This window comes from Cuculus canorus, chromosome 13, assembly GCF_017976375.1.
Source record: "Cuculus canorus isolate bCucCan1 chromosome 13, bCucCan1.pri, whole genome shotgun sequence".
In the NCBI taxonomy this organism is placed as follows: domain Eukaryota; kingdom Metazoa; phylum Chordata; class Aves; order Cuculiformes; family Cuculidae; genus Cuculus; species Cuculus canorus.
This window is the reverse complement of record NC_071413.1, coordinates 9759451-9776940: the sequence shown is the minus strand read 5'-3', so window position 1 is coordinate 9776940 and position 17490 is coordinate 9759451. Positions and strand designations below refer to the sequence as shown.

The following is a 17490-nucleotide window of genomic DNA, read 5'->3' as shown; positions in this document are numbered from 1 at the left end:
CTTCCAGCTTGCTCCCTGCGCTACAGAGGCAGCCAACTGCTTGGCGCAGTTGCTTCCCCACTAGATAAAAACTTTCTGCTAGGGCACCTCAGACTCACAGTACGTTTTCTTACTTGAGGGAACAGGTAAAGGGCTTTCGATGCAAGTGGTCCAAGAGGTGACACAGGCCTTCATCTCCCAGCTGATTCCTAGAAAGACTGAAAGACAGAATAACAAAGTGGCCAAACAAAACTCAGCATTTTAAGCTGCCACATTCCTCTAAGAAGCTTTGAAGGAAAAAGCCAAACTTCTGAACTCAAACTCCAGCTCAGCCATGTAAGGTCTGCCTAATGCAAACTGTTCCCCTGTAAAGCTGCCTCAGGCATGAGCTTCAGAGCAAGCTCAGATGAAGATTTTTGAACACTACCTTGGAGCAGAGCTCAGATGAAGCAATAAATGCCTCAAAACAGCCATAGAGTGAAAATTCCTAGGAAGCTATTGCAACAGCTCAAGCTCTATTAAAAACTATAGATATAAAGGATCTGTATGATCACTAATCAATTCTGTTTCTGGATAGCTTGAATGAACACATCTACACACACAGGCTGGAAAACTCCTGGCAGTGCTGAACCACGTCAACTCAGCTCTGCCTTAGTGATCCTTGTTCAAGGTCATGATAATAACTCAAGTCCCACTTACTCTATTTCTGCCAGCCGCCTATGCTGCTCCAGGACTCTGCAGAGCTCCTCTACCTGCCCTGGGCCGATGGCACAGTCCGTCAGCCTGTGTATGAGACAGCAAGGGAGTTAAAGCACGACCAGCCACCAGGCTCAGCCTGAGCAGTGAGAAATGCCCATCAGCAGTTGCACTTTCACGTCAGTCTCCACGCCACATTCACCAAGATGAATGCCCTTGCCTGCACCAGTATTTGATACTTCTCATAACACCTCTCTGAGGTTAATAATGACGAAACCCGCGTTATAGCTGGGAAATAGATCTTGTCACATTTTTTGCCACCTCCTTGACGTCTAACTGGACACATGCTACATTCACCTTTATAGGGGCACCCAGTGACCACCAGTCCCAAAGGGGCTGCAGACACGGATCACATACACATCACAGTGATGTTCATATGGAGATTATCACCTCAAATTTGAGACACATTGGGAAAATGCAGTGGCTAGGGCTCAACTCAGTTGCTTGTGCAGCAGAATTTGGTGCCACCCAAGATGATCATGAGTAGTCAGGCGGCCACTCAAGACAGGCCTCAGGCCGTCCCAATGCCTGAGCTGCATTTTGGTAGCTGAATTTCACCCCAAAGCCTCAACTACTAGCTCCACCTCCTTTTCTACCAGCCCATGAGTTCTTCTTACAAGTAGAGATTTAGCTACTTGCACTGGTGTTTCAAACCAAATCAAAACAAACTAATTATAGGAAGTGTCATATAGTCAGAAGTACCTGCAGGATATCTTGTGGCTTTGCGTGCTTGCTCCTAAATGAAAAAAAGCATTCTCACTTGACCTGAAGCAAACACAAAAGACAGTCCATTAGTAATGCTTTTCAAATATGACAAGCGTTGCAGTCTCTTTAAAGCTGAGCTGCGGGGCTCCACATAGTCTGAGTGTCTTACCGGACTTCTACCATTCTGATCCTCCCACAGACGTTGATGGAGTTGATGAGTAAGACAGTGCAACGCGGGGAAAACGGGTTGTTCCTAATACTGAAAAGGAGAGGCAAGAAAGAACAATGGAATTGGCTCCCAAGAAGAAAGGCTCCGATACACACAGCCCAATTATCCCATTGTTCACTCTGTGATGCAAAAGGCCGGATGTGCCCAATTAACTTGAGATCAGTGAGCAAGGATCTAAAGTTTGGAGCACTGGCACCCACCAGCATTCCTTTAACTAAAGGAGAGTCTCCTTTGACTAAAGAGGGAGTGCAGACCAACGGTATACACTGAACAACAACCCTTCAGGGCTACCGGACTAGAGATATTCCAGACTTGAAGCAACCTCCCGAGTGAATAAATTCAGCTTCTTGAGACATTGCAGGTCTCCAAGCTACAAGATCTGGCAAAAGACAGCCAAGATCCTTCTGGGATTTTTGTCCTTATGGTGGGAAGCGCCCTAGCCCCTGACAACACCTCTCTAGTCTAAATTTCCAGCATAAATGGCTACCAGGCCGCCAGGAAACACTTTTGGTGGAGCGTGGCAGGATACCAAATCCCTGTAGGGGCAGAGCTGTGCGATGCTGACCACACACATGGGCGGTGTGCTGTCACCACGTGTCGAACAACAAGTCCTACATCTTTTATGGATGCTGGAAGTCATGTTCCACGGGATGTGCTAAGTGAAGATTATCTGAGATGCTGGACCTAAGGCACGTATTTCTCCTCCTGTCTTTCCCCCCATCCCCCCCTCAATGTATTATTAAAGAAAAAAGATTCAGCGCTGCTTTGGTTCTAGAAACAAGACAGGAATGGGTATGAAAGAGTCTCTGTGGGTTTTTTTGCCTAGCTTGTTAATCAGCAATTACTGATCAATGCTCCTGAGATATGTTGCGGTATTAACACTTTCTAAAACAATGTTTCATGGCAGCAATCAAAGAAGGGACTCCAAACATTACCTCAGTAGTGTCAGATGACAGAGGTATGGCAGGAAGCTCAGTAATCTCTCAATGCTCTGCTCACTCAATGAATTTCCAGACAGGCTGTAAAACATAAGAGGAAACAAATTTCAAGAGAAACTGGGGCAATCTGTAAGTATTCCTGTAAGATCTACATGGATTTGGATACACACATGTGCATGAGGGGCCTTATGGGCAAGTTCTGGAAAAGGATATGTCCAGAAATGTCCTGGAAGTTGAGTGAGATCTATTCCTCAGGCTGATCTTTGCATTTCTCTACATCCTACAGGCAATTAACATTCCAGTCTTAGTTTTCCATTACTGTAAGTTATAAAATAGAGCTACTGATGTATTTCCTGCATGCAATACTGGTATTATGTTATTTTCATTTATTATGCTGTTTCTGTTCTGAGCAGTATTCTAATTGTCTTAGTGCCTGGCTCCTGTCTAGAGCGAGCAGCTCTTCAGGAGCTTGATTTATGGCTTAGTGGCTCAGGTGCTCTTGCTGTGGCTATACTGCAAGATAGGGTCTTGAGAAATGAAAATACTTGTGTGTAGCCATATGATTGAGGAAGACTATATGGGTTCTGGGTGTTTACACACAGGCATGGCAGACTTAGGAGGCCAAAATCTGAAGCAGAGAGGGCAGTGGAAGGTGTGGATTTATCTAAGCATCTGGATGAAGTTTTGCAGGGGTTTCTAGGAGGCTGTGGTGAGAGGAGAGTCGATTCACACTAGCTGCTAACAGGAACACCGACTGTATCTGCAGTTGGACAGAGAGTTCGCCAAGTTCAAACCACTTACTCAATTTCTGTCAGCTGAGGACATGAAGCCAGTGTCTGGCACAGCCTGGTCACATCTTCTGGACCCACTCTGCAGTCCCTGAGACTGAAGAAAACAAAGCACTGTGGAGCCAAACATTTCCCATGACCAGGGTATGGCACATTGCCTTCATATCCCAGAGCCTCACATCTTAGGACGAGACCCAGAGCAACCTTCTCACTTCCACTGCATGCATTTTGCTACCCACAATCTAGGACTAAGTCAAAACCTGTGGCAACCAAAGGATTCCACCAACTCTGAGCTGATTAAAGAGAACCAGCCCACCAAAATGCCATGTTACTTCAGGTGTTGCCCCTCTAGAGCTGTATCATCAGTACTTCTGGGAACGCTGCCTCCTATCTCCTTCTCCGAGAAGGAAATCACAGGTAACAAACTGGCAGGTATCCATGGGACAAATGTAGTAGCCAGCCAGATCTGTATCTCATTATTAATAAGTAGAAGCTTCCCCAGCAGGAAAGCAAGACACTCCCTATGAGCCCAGCCAAGCAAAAGCCACATTATTTATTTTCATATATATGCCTGTAGCAGTGGATGCTCCAAGTCTTTCCCAAGAGGGGTTATCATTCACCCAGTCACCTCTAGCATATCGCTGCGTCCCTCCAGTGATCACAAAGCACAAATCCCTGTTGGCCTGGGTTGATGTCAGCCGGCCCAATCTCTTTAAGACTTTGTCAAATTATGCCACCCAAGACCTCCTCCCTTGTAACCAAGTGCTATTTGGGGACTGGCCTCCCTGCCCAGTTTCAGCAGGGGAGAGGATGGAAGAGAGACATTTTTCAGGTGTGGAATCAGTCATGATGAAACACAAGCAGCAGAAAAGAAAAAGATAAGTCTGCCTCTAAAGGCAGGCAGGGCACGGGCACATCCCTGAGGAGACACAGCTGGAGGGGGATGGCTCTGTTCCAAACAGTCCACTACAGATACAGACCTCCCACAGCCACCCCTCCCTACAGCCCTGGGTGACAAAAGGAAACTGGGGCTGCCATACCAAAAGCATTGTCCTTTCGCTATGTGCTTGGGATGTGCCAGGGAACCACTCCATCTTCTGGTACTCTTGTCCCTGCGGAAAGAAGGGTTTACCCCATGAGTTGTGCCGATGTTATTGTTCCCGTGTAGCTGACTCCCCTCACTGCAGCTGGGGAAGGGGGTGAGGTGGTGGCAGTGGACTGATGCTCCAGTCTGTCTTTTCTGGCCTCAACCTGCGCCAGGGGAGGTTCAGACTGGATATCAGGAAAATATTTTTCACAGAAAGGGTCATCAGGCAGTGGCGGAGGCTGCCCAGGTAGGGGGTTGTCTCCATCCCTGGAGGGATTTAAAAGACAGGTAGAGGAGGTGCTCAGGGACACGGTTTAGTGGCAGACAGGAATGGTTGGACTCGATGATCTAAGAGGTCTTTTCCAACCTAGTGATTCTATGATTCTCACACCTGCCAGAATTAGATTCATGTCATTCCTTATCATCCCTCTTCCAGCCTCTAGAGAGCTCTGCATCAATTCAGCACTTTGGGCGCTCGCTCTGTCCCAGCCCAGGAGGGAGATGATTGCACCTCGGATCAGCAATGGGATACCGCTGTCTGCTCCATACCCTCAAACCATGGTGAATTATCATCCATGAAACAGCTCACCCCACTTCCACCATGCTGCCCGGAGTCTGGAGTCCGATGGCTCTTTAACTGGCACACCTCAGGGACTCACACATCACTATCTATATAAGATCTCATAAGTTGGAATATGAAAGGCTTAGAGAGATGAGTGGGTGTGATTTTACCTGATTCTTTCCCAAAAGGTTAGACGAACCACCTGTGGGTGTCCAAAGCTGTAACCAGAAAAGAATATAATTAGGACGGAGTTTGAAGACACATGCTCCTGTATCACTCCTCAAAACCAGAGCTTGAGGTCTTAAATAGCAAAAAATAGGAAAAGTACTCCTCACCATACCTGAGGTTCACTGTTTTAATGTGTTCCAGTGTAGATAAGGACTGAGCTAAGAAAAACACGGAGTTCAGGGAGATCTGGTTGTCATCAAGCCTACAGGAAGAAGAGATGAAATCAAACTGCTGCAAACTACTAGCAATTTACACTGTGTCACCCAAACCCAGTGATCCTTGTCCAGCACTCTCAGAGACTGCTTCTTTGCCACCTTCTGCCTGTGTTTCCAACTACAATCCCACAGACACAACTCGCTCCAGTAGTTTTTTAAATTTGGCCCTCATTTTTAGACTCTAGAGAACCATAGAATAATGAGGCTGGAACGGACCTCTGGAGATGGTCTAGTCCGACTCCTCTGCTCAGAACAGGGTCAAAAAAGCAGACTGCTCAGGACATTGTCCAGCTGGGTTTGGAATATCTCCAATGGTGGAGAACCCATAGTCCCTCTGGGAAACCTGTTCTAGTGATTGACTATCCTCACCACCCAAGTGTTTTCTTACAGTTAAATGGAATTCCTTGTATTTTAAGACACCGGTGCAAGGCAAAACCAATTCTTTGGCTCCAGATGCAGTTGTGGCAATATAAAACCCACGCTAACTACAATCATGCTCAGGTCTATTAGGTCTATCACAGTATCTAGTGTGACTGTGGCCAGTGTTCTTGATGCTGGGGGAAATAAAGCAGATAAATAACAGCAGTGTGTCTCATTGCACTGATGTGAGGAGAAGCTGTGGACTGCCAGTAACTGGAAAAGTCTTGCTTTGAGAACAGTTCAATAATCAAGCAGGAACAACAAAAATCTCTTTCAATAAAGCAGAATGGTGCTATATTCCTTAAGCCAGTCCGGCACAGTGCACCTGCAATGGGGGTGCCAGGTAAAATACACAGATAACCATAAGCCAATTGCAGCTGAAGTCAGAATCCACTGCTGAAGCTGGAGATCTCCAGCGCTTATCTTCCAAAGGTGCTCACCCCAGGAGAAGGGCAGCTTTCCCTTCTGATGAGGAACCAGGAGAGGAAAAGTTCAGTGGCCTGCTAAATATCTCAGCATGCTTTAGAAACCAGACACCACACCTGCACGCAAGATCACCCATCTCCTCCATGGAGGACTGAGTACAGAGGCTCTTGGGCACTGACCTCAATCCAGCTTTGGGTTGAGCAAATGCGTGCACTAAAGGGAGGGACAGACCAGAGAGCACAGTAGATCTACCCTCAACAGACAGAGAATAGAAGTGCAGTTGAAATTGAAGAGCCCTTCCCAAATGTGGATTGTGCTTCCATAACCAATACGCTCACAAAAACCCATCCATGAATAAAGGAAACGGGAGTTACTCACTTGAGAGAACTTAATGCTTTCAAATTCAGGAGGAACTGAAACAGCTGCAGAAGTCCATCATCTCCCAGATAATTATTTGATAGGCTAGGATTTGAAAAAAGGCATTTAATTTTCATAAGAAAAAAAAAAAGCACAATCAGCTCTTAGGAACAAGAGCTCTGAAAGCAGAACACAGGCATCCTAATCAAAACAAGCCATGCACTGCCCCTCCCCACTGACCACTAAAGCCTACAGGGAAACCAGAGAATGGAATAACCAACATAAGACAGCCAGAAACCTAGCGCAGGGCTCATCCTTTTCTCATGTCCACAAAGTGACACCCTCTGGACTGACAGTGCTATTTAATGCAATTACCAGGGACCAGAAGTCCACAGCTCCCTAAAATGATCAGCCTGGACAGGCTCAACAGAGGAGCCACAGGTTTGCCCTGGAAAAGGATATTAGGCTTTGATATTATTAGGCAACAGCCCAGGTGAGATCATGATTGCTTAAGAGCAAAGGCTAAAAACCTCTTCCACAGGCTGTCAGGCCTAAGAGAACAGCCAGCCCTCAGATGGTGGTACACAGACTATGTGCTTGTGCTGGTCCTTCTTCTGTCCTTAAAACCTAGATGGGGTAATGTGGGGAGCCTGTCCACCAGGGCTGCGTCTGCTCACCTCTTGGTGTTAGCAAATAAAGATTACTCCCATGTACAGCGCTAACAGAAGAAAATGCTTTGGTGCTGAAGATCCTCGCTCACCATGTGGAATCACCAGAAAAAATACAGGCTTCTACCCTCAATTTGGATGGGGTTCCTCAGCCTCTGCAGCTTTGCTCCCAAACGACCCAAAGTCAAAAATGACAAGGCAAGGTTTTATGGCTTTTCTAATACTTTTTTTTAGTCAGTCTAAGTGATCAAACAACCCCTTTGAGGATTCATACCCTGCAGCCTTTGCCCTAAGAGCAATAGGACTCTATGCCTCCTTGGCAAAAGGTAAAGCTATGCTTTTCGTAGGGTTATGTCTCCACCACACTCTCCATACAACACCGCAGAACACACGTTTTCTCTATATCCCAAAGAATGGTAGATATAACCAGAAAAGTTAAGAAGGACTCACTCCAGCTCAGAGATGCTGCCACATTCCTTCAGGACTGCACACAGCTTCTCCAGATCACCAGCTTGAAAACGACTGTGTGTCAGTCTAGGGAGAAAGAGAAATCAATAGTCCAGGTCTGAAGGATTGCAGACAAGATTGCAAACTTCACTCCTGCAGAAAGCTAGAGAATAAATGAGGAGATAATAATGAAATAAAAAATTCCCTTGAAAAATCCCCTGGAAATATCTTGCTATTTTTTTTTTTTACTGTCTGCAACAAATGGTAGTCTATAATTTCAGCCCTTTTCTGCAAACAGAACAAAGAGATAAGGTAAAGAAAACCTATGACAAAACAAAGGTCCTAGTTAGAAGGCTTTAGGCATAAATTCTCCCTTCCTCAGTGCAGCCTACAAAACACAGGCGTGCTCCGTGCTGGACTAAGAGTGTGATCAGATATGCATCTGAACACAGGTCCAGCTTAGGATGTATTTCTGCAAATATCAGTAGAGAACCCCCGCAATATCACAAGCTCTGTCACGGCCAGCTCTCCTAGCTCCCACGTGGGAGCCGATGCAGTAACTGCACAATCGCCACATCAACTCCGTGAACAAGATACACAACCCACAATCTGTTTCAACTCCTGTTGAAGACTACAGATGCTAAGCATACAGCTTCTGCTGCTGCAGGCTCGACTGCGAGCACACTGACAAATAATTGACTGAAGGAGCCTTTACCAGCTCCTGTAATTCATCCTGGAGACGCAGGTTACATCAGCTACAGGATCCAGAGATAGGAAAATACAATGAAAATTGCCATGGTACCTTATTTTTTTTGAAGGAGTAGGTGTCTGGTTTTCCTCTCCATATTGCTGGTCACCAGTAAAGAACACAGGGTCTTCCCTGGAAGTTAGCACAAAACCAGATAAGGGTGAAACACTTACCGTTAAGCAATTTGGCAGGTCCCCTGGGCTACCCTGGCTTTAGCCCACATCCATATCCTGCCAATAGCAAGCTCTTCTTTCTTTCAGTGATTAAGCAAATACTTGAGCATGCATGCAACTGGGGAGAAGGGGAAAAGATACATTTCTCATCAAAGCTACAGTCTGATGGAGAATCAGCTTTTGCCTAGAATCATAGACTCATAGAATGACTAGGTTGGAAGGGACCCACTGGGTCATCAAGCCCAACCATTCCTAACACTCCCCTAAACCATGTCCCTCAGCACCTCCCTTAAACACCTCCAGGGAAGGTGATTCAACCACCTCCCTGGGCAGCTGTTCCAGTGCCCAATGACCCTTTCCGTAAAAAATCTTTTCCTGATGTCCAGCCTGAATCTCCCCTGGTGGAGCTTGAGGCCATTCCCCCTTGTCCTGTCCCCTGTCACTTGGGAGAAAAACTTCATGTGAAAAGAGCCTAAACACATGGGAAAAGAGCCCACGCCCATGAAAAAAAAAATGACAATTCATAATGACAATTCACAAAAGGAACATCCAAATCTTAAAATATCTGAGTTTGAAATGTCACCTGGTGCCTTAAAGGAGTCATGTGTCTCAGGCTGTCACTCCCCTTCAAGCATAGCCACAACAACTGGGTTGCATCCCTGCTATTTCTCTCCAGCTAAGAGATGGGATGCAGGTGTCCCATGGCTAAGTCCATGGAGAATAATGACATAAATAAATGAACCTACAGCTCCAGAAGCAACAGAAAAACATTTCTCAAACAAAACTTTAGGTTGAGCTGGTCCAACCTGTAATTTTCTGAGAGGAAAAATAAAACTCCAAATCTATTTTGATTTAGGAGCACCGTGACTCCAGAATGCATAGTGTAGTGAACTAGATGGTTTTAAATACACAGGGATCAGTGAATCTTTTTGGAATTCAGTTTAGAGTTGTGGGGTCCTCTTGTTTTTTTACTGTTCACTATTATCAGATAGCATAGCTGACATTAAACAGCCTGCCTTGCTTAGGATGTGGTGGGTTGAAATGTCCCCTAGAGACATAAAATGTAATCAAACACTATAGAAGGCTGTGGACAGCTTCCCGAGTGGCCAAGGAAACCAGGAGAAAGTACTACATTTGGATTCAGAAGGGAGCGGAGGCAAGAACTGCTGTGAGATGAATTGTTACCCTGGGTATCTAAACAGGATGTAAGAACTAAAATGAGATGCTGAGAAAACACCATCTGTGCACACACACCCTACCTAGGAGGAAAGGAAGCAAACTCCCTGTCTTCTGTAAACCTCAGCACTGCAGTCTCACGACAAAGGCTGTGAAGAAGAGAAGGAATCAATCAATGTCATATTTTGGTTATTTACAGGACTATGTTTTAAGAATGCCTGATTTTGCTCTGCAAAACTCTTTGGTGACACTAATAACTTAAAACACTCCCAAAGCAAATAATTAATGAAAAATAATGTCTGTTAGTTTCAAGTCCTGGTGGATCAAATTATGTATCAAATGACTCAGTTTCTCTGAACCATTGGAGAATGTGCAGACAAAATTGTTACACTTCAACTCCAGGCGGTGTCCAAGGGAAAGCAATGGGAGAGAAGTTACAGCTCCACTCCAGGAAATGTCACCAGTTTTCACACTCCCTAGAGGCCCTTTCTCTAAAACTTCACAGGGCAGAGAGTAGGAAAGAGTGTAAAACTGCCCCCACGAACGAAAGGAGACACGGTTCCATCCCTTCTCAAATTCTGGTTGATGGTTCAGATAGAATCAACTTATATCAATGTACTATGAAGTGTCAGGGTTAGTAATCATCTTTGGACATGTTCTTCACCTGTCCCACTTCTGAGGTGACTCAACAAAAACTCAGGGGACAACTCTCAGACTCGTATATTGGGATTAACATCAGGAATGATTCAAGATTTACATACCTGAGTTGCACCTCCATCATCTTCTGGCAGGTATTTAATGACTTCAACAGACTACAAATCCCATTAACAGAGAGGTAGTTTTGACTGAGACTAAGAAAGATAAAAAAGGCAATTAGCTGGTTACTGAAATCATACAGGACTCTCCTAACAGAAGTGGTCATCAGTGTGCTGAAGCCCATTTCACTTCTAAAGTGACACAGCAAGAAACACACAGGATCATTGCTCCTGAGGAAGGGTTTTTAATGAAAGGGCACTTCAGATGCATTTAGACCAGTTTCCACATGTGACGCTCTGAGCAAGTGACCAATCACAGTCTGAACAGTCTAATGGGCTGTTTCATTCTTCCTTAAGAGTGCTCAGAGCTGCTGCTGTAGCACTGGTCTGGGCGATGCCTTTGCCTTCTGGATCCCTGCTAAGCATCTCTGTACAGTCCTCACCAGGCTCAAGAAAAGAGGGCAGTTTGGGTTTGAAAAAGGAAGAACTTACTCCAGCTGCTTTGAAATTGATATCCAAGGGAGGCATTCCAACAGGTAACTGCAGCCTTCATCTCCAAGCTTGTTACCTGATAAACTGAGAAATTTTCCAGTTAGTGGGAACTGTTTTTAACAATATAAATAACAAAGCCCTCAAAATCTGCCTTTCCTACAAATTGTTTTTGCCTCGATTGTTCTTCTCTCCCAGATCAAACTTTCCTGCTTATCTCTGACTGAAGCAACTTCAGACAAAGAGTTTTACCCCTAGGACAACATGATTCATGCTTTTGCCCCAAATACATCTTTTGAAAATTTAAGTGGGAGTACAAAATAAGAAACCAAATGGGCAAGTGTCTACTGTCCGCCAGGAGGGGAAGGAAAGGAAGGGGAGGGAGGACCAGACAACAAATGATCTCCAGATCCTAATTCAAATCAGTGAGCTAGAAAACTGGGGATTGAGATGTTGTTAAATTAAAGATAAAGTCTGGACCAAACTGTCTTGCAACAAATATTCCTACATTTTCCAGGGCAGACAGGCTAGAAGGAGAGCTTTACAGCCAAATCCAGGTGGTTTCGTATATAGGCAAATAAGGAAAGGTAGGCATGATAATGCAACATGCAGGTTACGAAGTGGATCTCTTGTCCTCCTCCTCTCCTCTCACTTCTCACAACAGAGCTGGATAAGGTTTAGAAGACAAAAAGGGATAACAAAGAAGCAATCTGTGTCTCTTTACTGGCTCAGAGGATTCACTGGAGGAGCAGTGCATCCGGGATGCCTCCAGCGTGCAGCACTGCTTCATTAGCAGTGTCTGCTCTGGAACTGGCATCTCTGGTTACAGTTTCAGGGAGCCAGAGGCTGCAGCTGTCACAGCTACTGAAGGTTGCTCAGTATTCATCTTCTGCAGAACCTCACCAAAAATTCCTAACCAGAATCCCACCAGACTTAAGCAAGTGGTGGGATCCCTCCTTGGGGTCAGGTCTCATGTCTCACTGCCCTCTGTGCGTAGCATCCCCTGCTTCCTGCCACCCGCCTGAAGCCAAACAACACGAAGGAAATGAGGCACTTACTCCACCTCGGAGAGACAAGGACAGCTCTGGAGAATGGCTGCGATCTCCTCTGCATGTTGGGGAGACAGGCTGCGATCCTGCAAGCTGTGAACAGGAAGGTTTAGTGAGCGGTGAGGGGACAGTGAGGCCCAGGCATTTCTCATGTCTCTTTCCAAGCAAGAGCAGGCAGAAGCAGTACCGAGAGAGGAAGGTTTTACCCTCTACTCTGGCACACAATCCTGGGCATATCACTCTGTTTGTCTGTAGCTGGTGATGCCAAAGTGCATCACCTTGTGTCAGAGCCACCTGACTGCCATCCACAAGAAGGGGATGGATGCAATTGTTCCTGTGCTGCAGAGTAGTCAGGGAAAGAGAAGGAAGTAAGGGAGGGCTATTTCCCAGCTTTAACATGCTCAGATAATATGCTGGAGTTGTCCTTTCTTAAGAAAGGCATTACTGTCTTCTGGAGCCCAAGCAAGAAAGAACACTATATGGCTCATGGCTTTGGCAGCTGTAAGAACACACGGCAAGATGGGCATTATCAAGGGAACTCTGCCTCTCCAAGGCTGTAGAGCCCAACACTTAAGAAATAAAGCCACTGGCTGGGCCAGAGAGGGATTTCTATTGTTATTTTTATTTACCAATTCAGGTTCACTCCAAACTTTTCATATGTGGAAATATTCTCTGTCCTTAAGGACCAACACAGCTGCTATTCTTGTCTTTCTGCAGTACCCGCCATCTGCAAGGCACATTCACCAGCAAGAATTTCAGCGCTTTCTCTTACCATAACTTCACACATCTAGTTGGAGTTACATGTTCCTTATTCTCTTCCCAGCTCAAATCCAAAGATCTGCGAACAAGCAAAATATTTGGCCTTTAATATGCCTTCACAAAATATGAGGACCTGGGAGATGGTTAATATTTTCTGGAAGGTTTCTAGAAGAAATCACAAGGTCTGTGTTCTGTCCAACCATTCCATGCAAGGTTAAGTGATTGTTAAGAACCAAAAGAGCTCCATCAGGGGACAACAGAATTGTTTCATAGTTTCTTAATTAAGGTCAAATTCACCCTTCCCTCAAAGTATGCACAAGCAGGGAGAACACAGGAGCCAGACAGAGAAGGAGCAAAATCTTTTCCTTCATATATCTTTGCATTTAACTGTATTTCAAGAGTTTTGCAGTGGAAACATAGCACTTCAAGCTTACACTGACACTAAGGTGCTGCCCTTGTGGAAGTGAGTCTGTACAAAGTCCAGCTATTTTGGTTACCTTTCTCCTTGCTCAGGAGAATCCAGCTCTGCCAGGCACAAGGACAGAGGCAACCAGTTTTGTTGCTGGAGTGGTTTATAGTGACACGAAGCTGACTGTTTCAATCATCATAACTCTGAACGCAGTATAACCCGAAGCGCAGATTCTCACCTTGGAACTTTCTCCGACGGGCCAGAAAAATAAATAATCACGGTGTCCTTCCTGAAAAAGAGATCCAAACCAATGTTAGGGCACAAGAGGAAGGATGCCATTTCTCCAGTAGAGGTGCTCAGTAAGGAACAAAGCTGTTGCCTGAATGTAAAAGACAGCCTTGACATCTGCCACATTAGCAGACACACCTATGAAAACACCAAAACCTGTAATTTAAAGGAACATCAAGCCAGAACTTCTACACCTTCTCAGTAAATTTAGCTGATTCAGAGCAAATTTCTGCTAGCTGGTAAAGAATTTCCCAGGTGATATTATTGCAGAGCTTAAAAGCAAAAATTTATTTTGTTATATAAGAGAAATATTACACTCTGCAAAATCAATTTACAGACCAAGGATAAAATAACTCATTAAAAAAAAATACGAGGATGTCCATAATACAATGAATTCAAATTTTGTTTCAAACAGAAAACAAAAAGGAGTAAAAATAATTTTTGTTGAGTTTAATTAGCCAATAATTAAGATGGAAAAAAGCATCAATTTAAAAAATCATCATCAAAAGAGACAACATATTTGTTTACAACAGCTCTCGTGTCTTGATACCTGACATGTAGTTCAGTAGCATTTTGACAGGCGAGGACTTCCTTTGCCAAAGTCAGAACAGCACCCAAAGAAAGACTGTTGTTACTCAGACTGTGAAGATGAAGAACACAACCTCAGCTGCTGGACCCAACAGCACACGCTTCTGTTATGCAAATGCTCTGCACCCAAAGACCCTAAAGCACACGTTCTTTCCGTTAGTAAGGTTTCTCCAAAACTTCAGAATTCTGCATTTAGGACCCCATAAAAGCATTATCACTATTCTTCTCTGCAAGTTAGAGCACCCATGCATTTAGAAGCAGAGACACTTCTTCTATGTGCAACAGAAGACCATTAACAGCTTTCTGGATACGTTGGGAGAGTATTTCATGCTTTTATGGCTACACAACCAACCCATAATGCGGTTAAACTCTTGCTCTAACAAATTCAGTTTAAGTACTGCATATTAAAGCAGGGCGGTCTAAACCCTCACATTTAAAACAACCCTGAAGACACAATAGCAGCGCCTCAGGATTTATTCTTTAATTGCATGTTTATTCTGTTTGATTACTTATTGGACCTCATTAGATATATAACATAATGTCTTGCTTCTACAAATCCTTCACACGGCCACAGAGCACTGCTCCTGTGAGCTCCAAAGGAGTCACCCATGACAACACCACTGTATGGGTGTAACGGGAATGTGTGAAGGAATGAGGCTTACAAATTGCACTGGCTTCCTACCTTTTCCATAATAAGCTGCTTCACTGGGGGCAGGTGGGCATTTCCCACAAGCTGTTATCCAGCGTGCACAGGAAAGCAGCGGAGCAAGTCCATTCAGCCTTTTCCTCCCTCTTTCTGCCAGGCTTTTGAGAAATTCTACATCATACCACACAGCCAGTAATGAATTCCTGGATGGGATCCAGCAATAACTGCAGGCATTTTGGATTCACCTGCTTGCACCTGGGGGTACATGGGAGACCTTGAGAGGCAGAGTCACTCCCTTTTAACTGGGGGAGGCAGGCAGTGCTGCTGCTTTGACTTCCCGCAGCGGCAGCACAGCTTTGTGGTTACCCCTTTTCTGTGATGCAAACTACACTCACAGCAGCTCCGCTCTGCCCTGCCTGCTGCTATTTAAACTGCTCCTGCTAACTTTTCAAAGGCCTCAAATCCCTTCACAAATCAGGATCATTCTTTCCATCTAAAAAGATGCAGAGCCATGCTGTGAGCTTTCCTAGCAGCCAGTCCCTCTCACGCAGCACTGTGCGGCTACAGGAGTGTTAGAGGAAAGAGTACAGGAGAACAGGGCTAACAAAAAGGCTGGGAAAACAGGGATGGAGCCATCATCTCTGATGCAGAGGTGAGGCATCTCGATCTGAGCCTCGCCAAGGGGAAGAGAGGTGAGGAGGCAGAAGACGAAAAAGCCATGCCAAGCACCAAGTTGAGCACATGTACTGCAGTTCCTGGAGAGGTGTCAGTGGTGCCAGGACTCCTTTGAGATTATTTAAAGACACCTGGGTAAGGATTGTGAAGGTGAGTCTGTCTCAAACTGAGCCAGGGCTCCAGCACAGCCCTGCTCGCACTTAAATGCCTGTGGTTCAGCTTAGTGCCCCACATGCCCTCCACTGGCATCTCTAAGAGCGAGCGTCACCCCTTACAGACACACCCAGCAACTCTGCTCTGGCGCTGTGCTTGGCTTCCATAGTAGCTACCACTTTTAATAGGTTTAAATAATTTTTACTCACTCTATTTTCTTCAGCTTTTCCATTCTGGAAAACAAGTCCACCACCTTCTTCACCTCCAGATGCCGTATCCGATTGTCCTGCAAGCTGCACACAGATTCATTCTCATTAGTACCCCAGGACCCCTAGGAAAGAGCAGCTGATTTGGGGGTCACTGTCACAATACACTCACTTTATTTCCTCAAGATGGAGGCACTGTGATGAAGCCTGGACCAAGTTAGTCATTCCCTCAGCTGTGATGCTCCCGCCTGTCAACCTGCAAAAAGAATCACTCAAACCAAGCCCAGCAAGGACTAAGCATCCCATGCAACGTGTGGCAAGCCCCTCTCAGATGTGTGCCTGTGCCACACTCCCAGCACACCAACACAGAGAGAAGGTGACCTAACTCTGTCACTTGCAAGCAACTTTATGCTCCTTTCTTACCAAGGCAATGCAATATTCCTCCATAACAGCATAAAAAAAGCGCCACACATATCCATGCTGCTCTGCACAGCACTGCATTACTCTCTCTGTACAGCCTTGCACGAGCAGATTTAATTAAACTGCAAGATAGAAATAAAGGACAGACAGAAAGAGATGGTTCTGACCTTAGAAGCAGACTTACTCTAACTTCTTCAGGATCCCCATTCCGTGTAAGCTCTTTGAAAGAGCAGCAGCGAAGCCATCACCACATCTCCTACTACGAAAACTAAAACATGAAGAAAAGGGGGAAAACGTAAACACAATAAACCCCTAAATAAGCCAGCCCACAGAGCAGGTTAAAACACAATTACAAAAAAGCGTTTTATTTCTTTCTTAATAGCAATAGTATTATGCTCCTTTTTGCAGTATCTTTGTCTTTTCAGACATCTGTTTAAAACAGCACAACACCAAACTTGCACATTATTTGAAGAGACAGCTTCTGCCTTTTGGTACAATGACACCACGTGTAAGTGCTGCCATAGATGAAGAGTCAGCCCTACTGTGTGTCCCACCAGAGCCAGGACTGTGGGGATGAGGGAGGTCACACAGGGGCAACCAAACTCATATAAACAGAGAGTGACTAACAGCTCCTGAGTGATGAGCTGCTGAGTTAAGAGAGGGTTTATTCTTCATAATGGAGACAGAGAACAACTGATTACTGTCCTTTTTACAATGATATCAATATCCAGGAATAGCAGTTTTCACATCTCTGTTTCTGCTCCTCTGCTTCACAGAAGACAACACCCCCTTCAGGCCAAGGCAATTGTCACCATGGCCCTCCTCTTCTCCACATTAGCAAACTCTACACATATTCCTCAAAGTCATTCAAAGAAATATAGAAGAAGACGCCATCCCACAACAAGATCCGAAGACAGCCCCCTTGAGAAGTCCTTAGAGCATTACAGCAAAGCACTGAGAGCCACTAAGAGTGCACTTGTCACCTCCAATTCATCTGGTTTACAGCAACTTCACGTAGACCACAATATTATCATTTGTTTGCAAGATTCACCCTACCTTTGTATTGTCAAGAAATGCCCATCATTTCAATATCATGACTAACTACCCTTTTGTTTGATTGTTCTAATCAAAACAAAGAAACATACAGAAAA

At 45.1% G+C, this 17490-nt stretch overlaps 1 protein-coding gene across 3 annotated transcripts in view; it reads right to left on the bottom strand.

Moving 5' to 3' along the window:
* NLRC5 (NLR family CARD domain containing 5) overlaps positions 1-17490 on the bottom strand; it is a 45603-nt gene that overhangs the window by 14854 nt on the left and 13259 nt on the right. For all 3 annotated transcript variants that reach the window (XM_054078944.1, XM_054078945.1, XM_054078946.1), the window contains exons 7-28: positions 16524-16607; positions 16092-16175; positions 15923-16006; positions 14202-14291; positions 13602-13652; positions 12968-13033; positions 12205-12288; positions 11150-11233; positions 10664-10753; positions 9986-10051; positions 8608-8685; positions 7809-7892; positions 6712-6795; positions 5385-5474; positions 5215-5262; positions 4436-4507; positions 3409-3492; positions 2605-2688; positions 1610-1699; positions 1438-1500; positions 679-762; positions 114-197 (exon numbers count right to left, since the gene is read on the bottom strand). In XM_054078944.1, the coding sequence (XP_053934919.1) occupies positions 114-197; positions 679-762; positions 1438-1500; positions 1610-1699; positions 2605-2688; positions 3409-3492; positions 4436-4507; positions 5215-5262; positions 5385-5474; positions 6712-6795; positions 7809-7892; positions 8608-8685; positions 9986-10051; positions 10664-10753; positions 11150-11233; positions 12205-12288; positions 12968-13033; positions 13602-13652; positions 14202-14291; positions 15923-16006; positions 16092-16175; positions 16524-16607 (1728 nt within the window). The remainder of the gene's footprint in view (positions 1-113; positions 198-678; positions 763-1437; positions 1501-1609; positions 1700-2604; positions 2689-3408; positions 3493-4435; positions 4508-5214; positions 5263-5384; positions 5475-6711; positions 6796-7808; positions 7893-8607; positions 8686-9985; positions 10052-10663; positions 10754-11149; positions 11234-12204; positions 12289-12967; positions 13034-13601; positions 13653-14201; positions 14292-15922; positions 16007-16091; positions 16176-16523; positions 16608-17490) is intronic.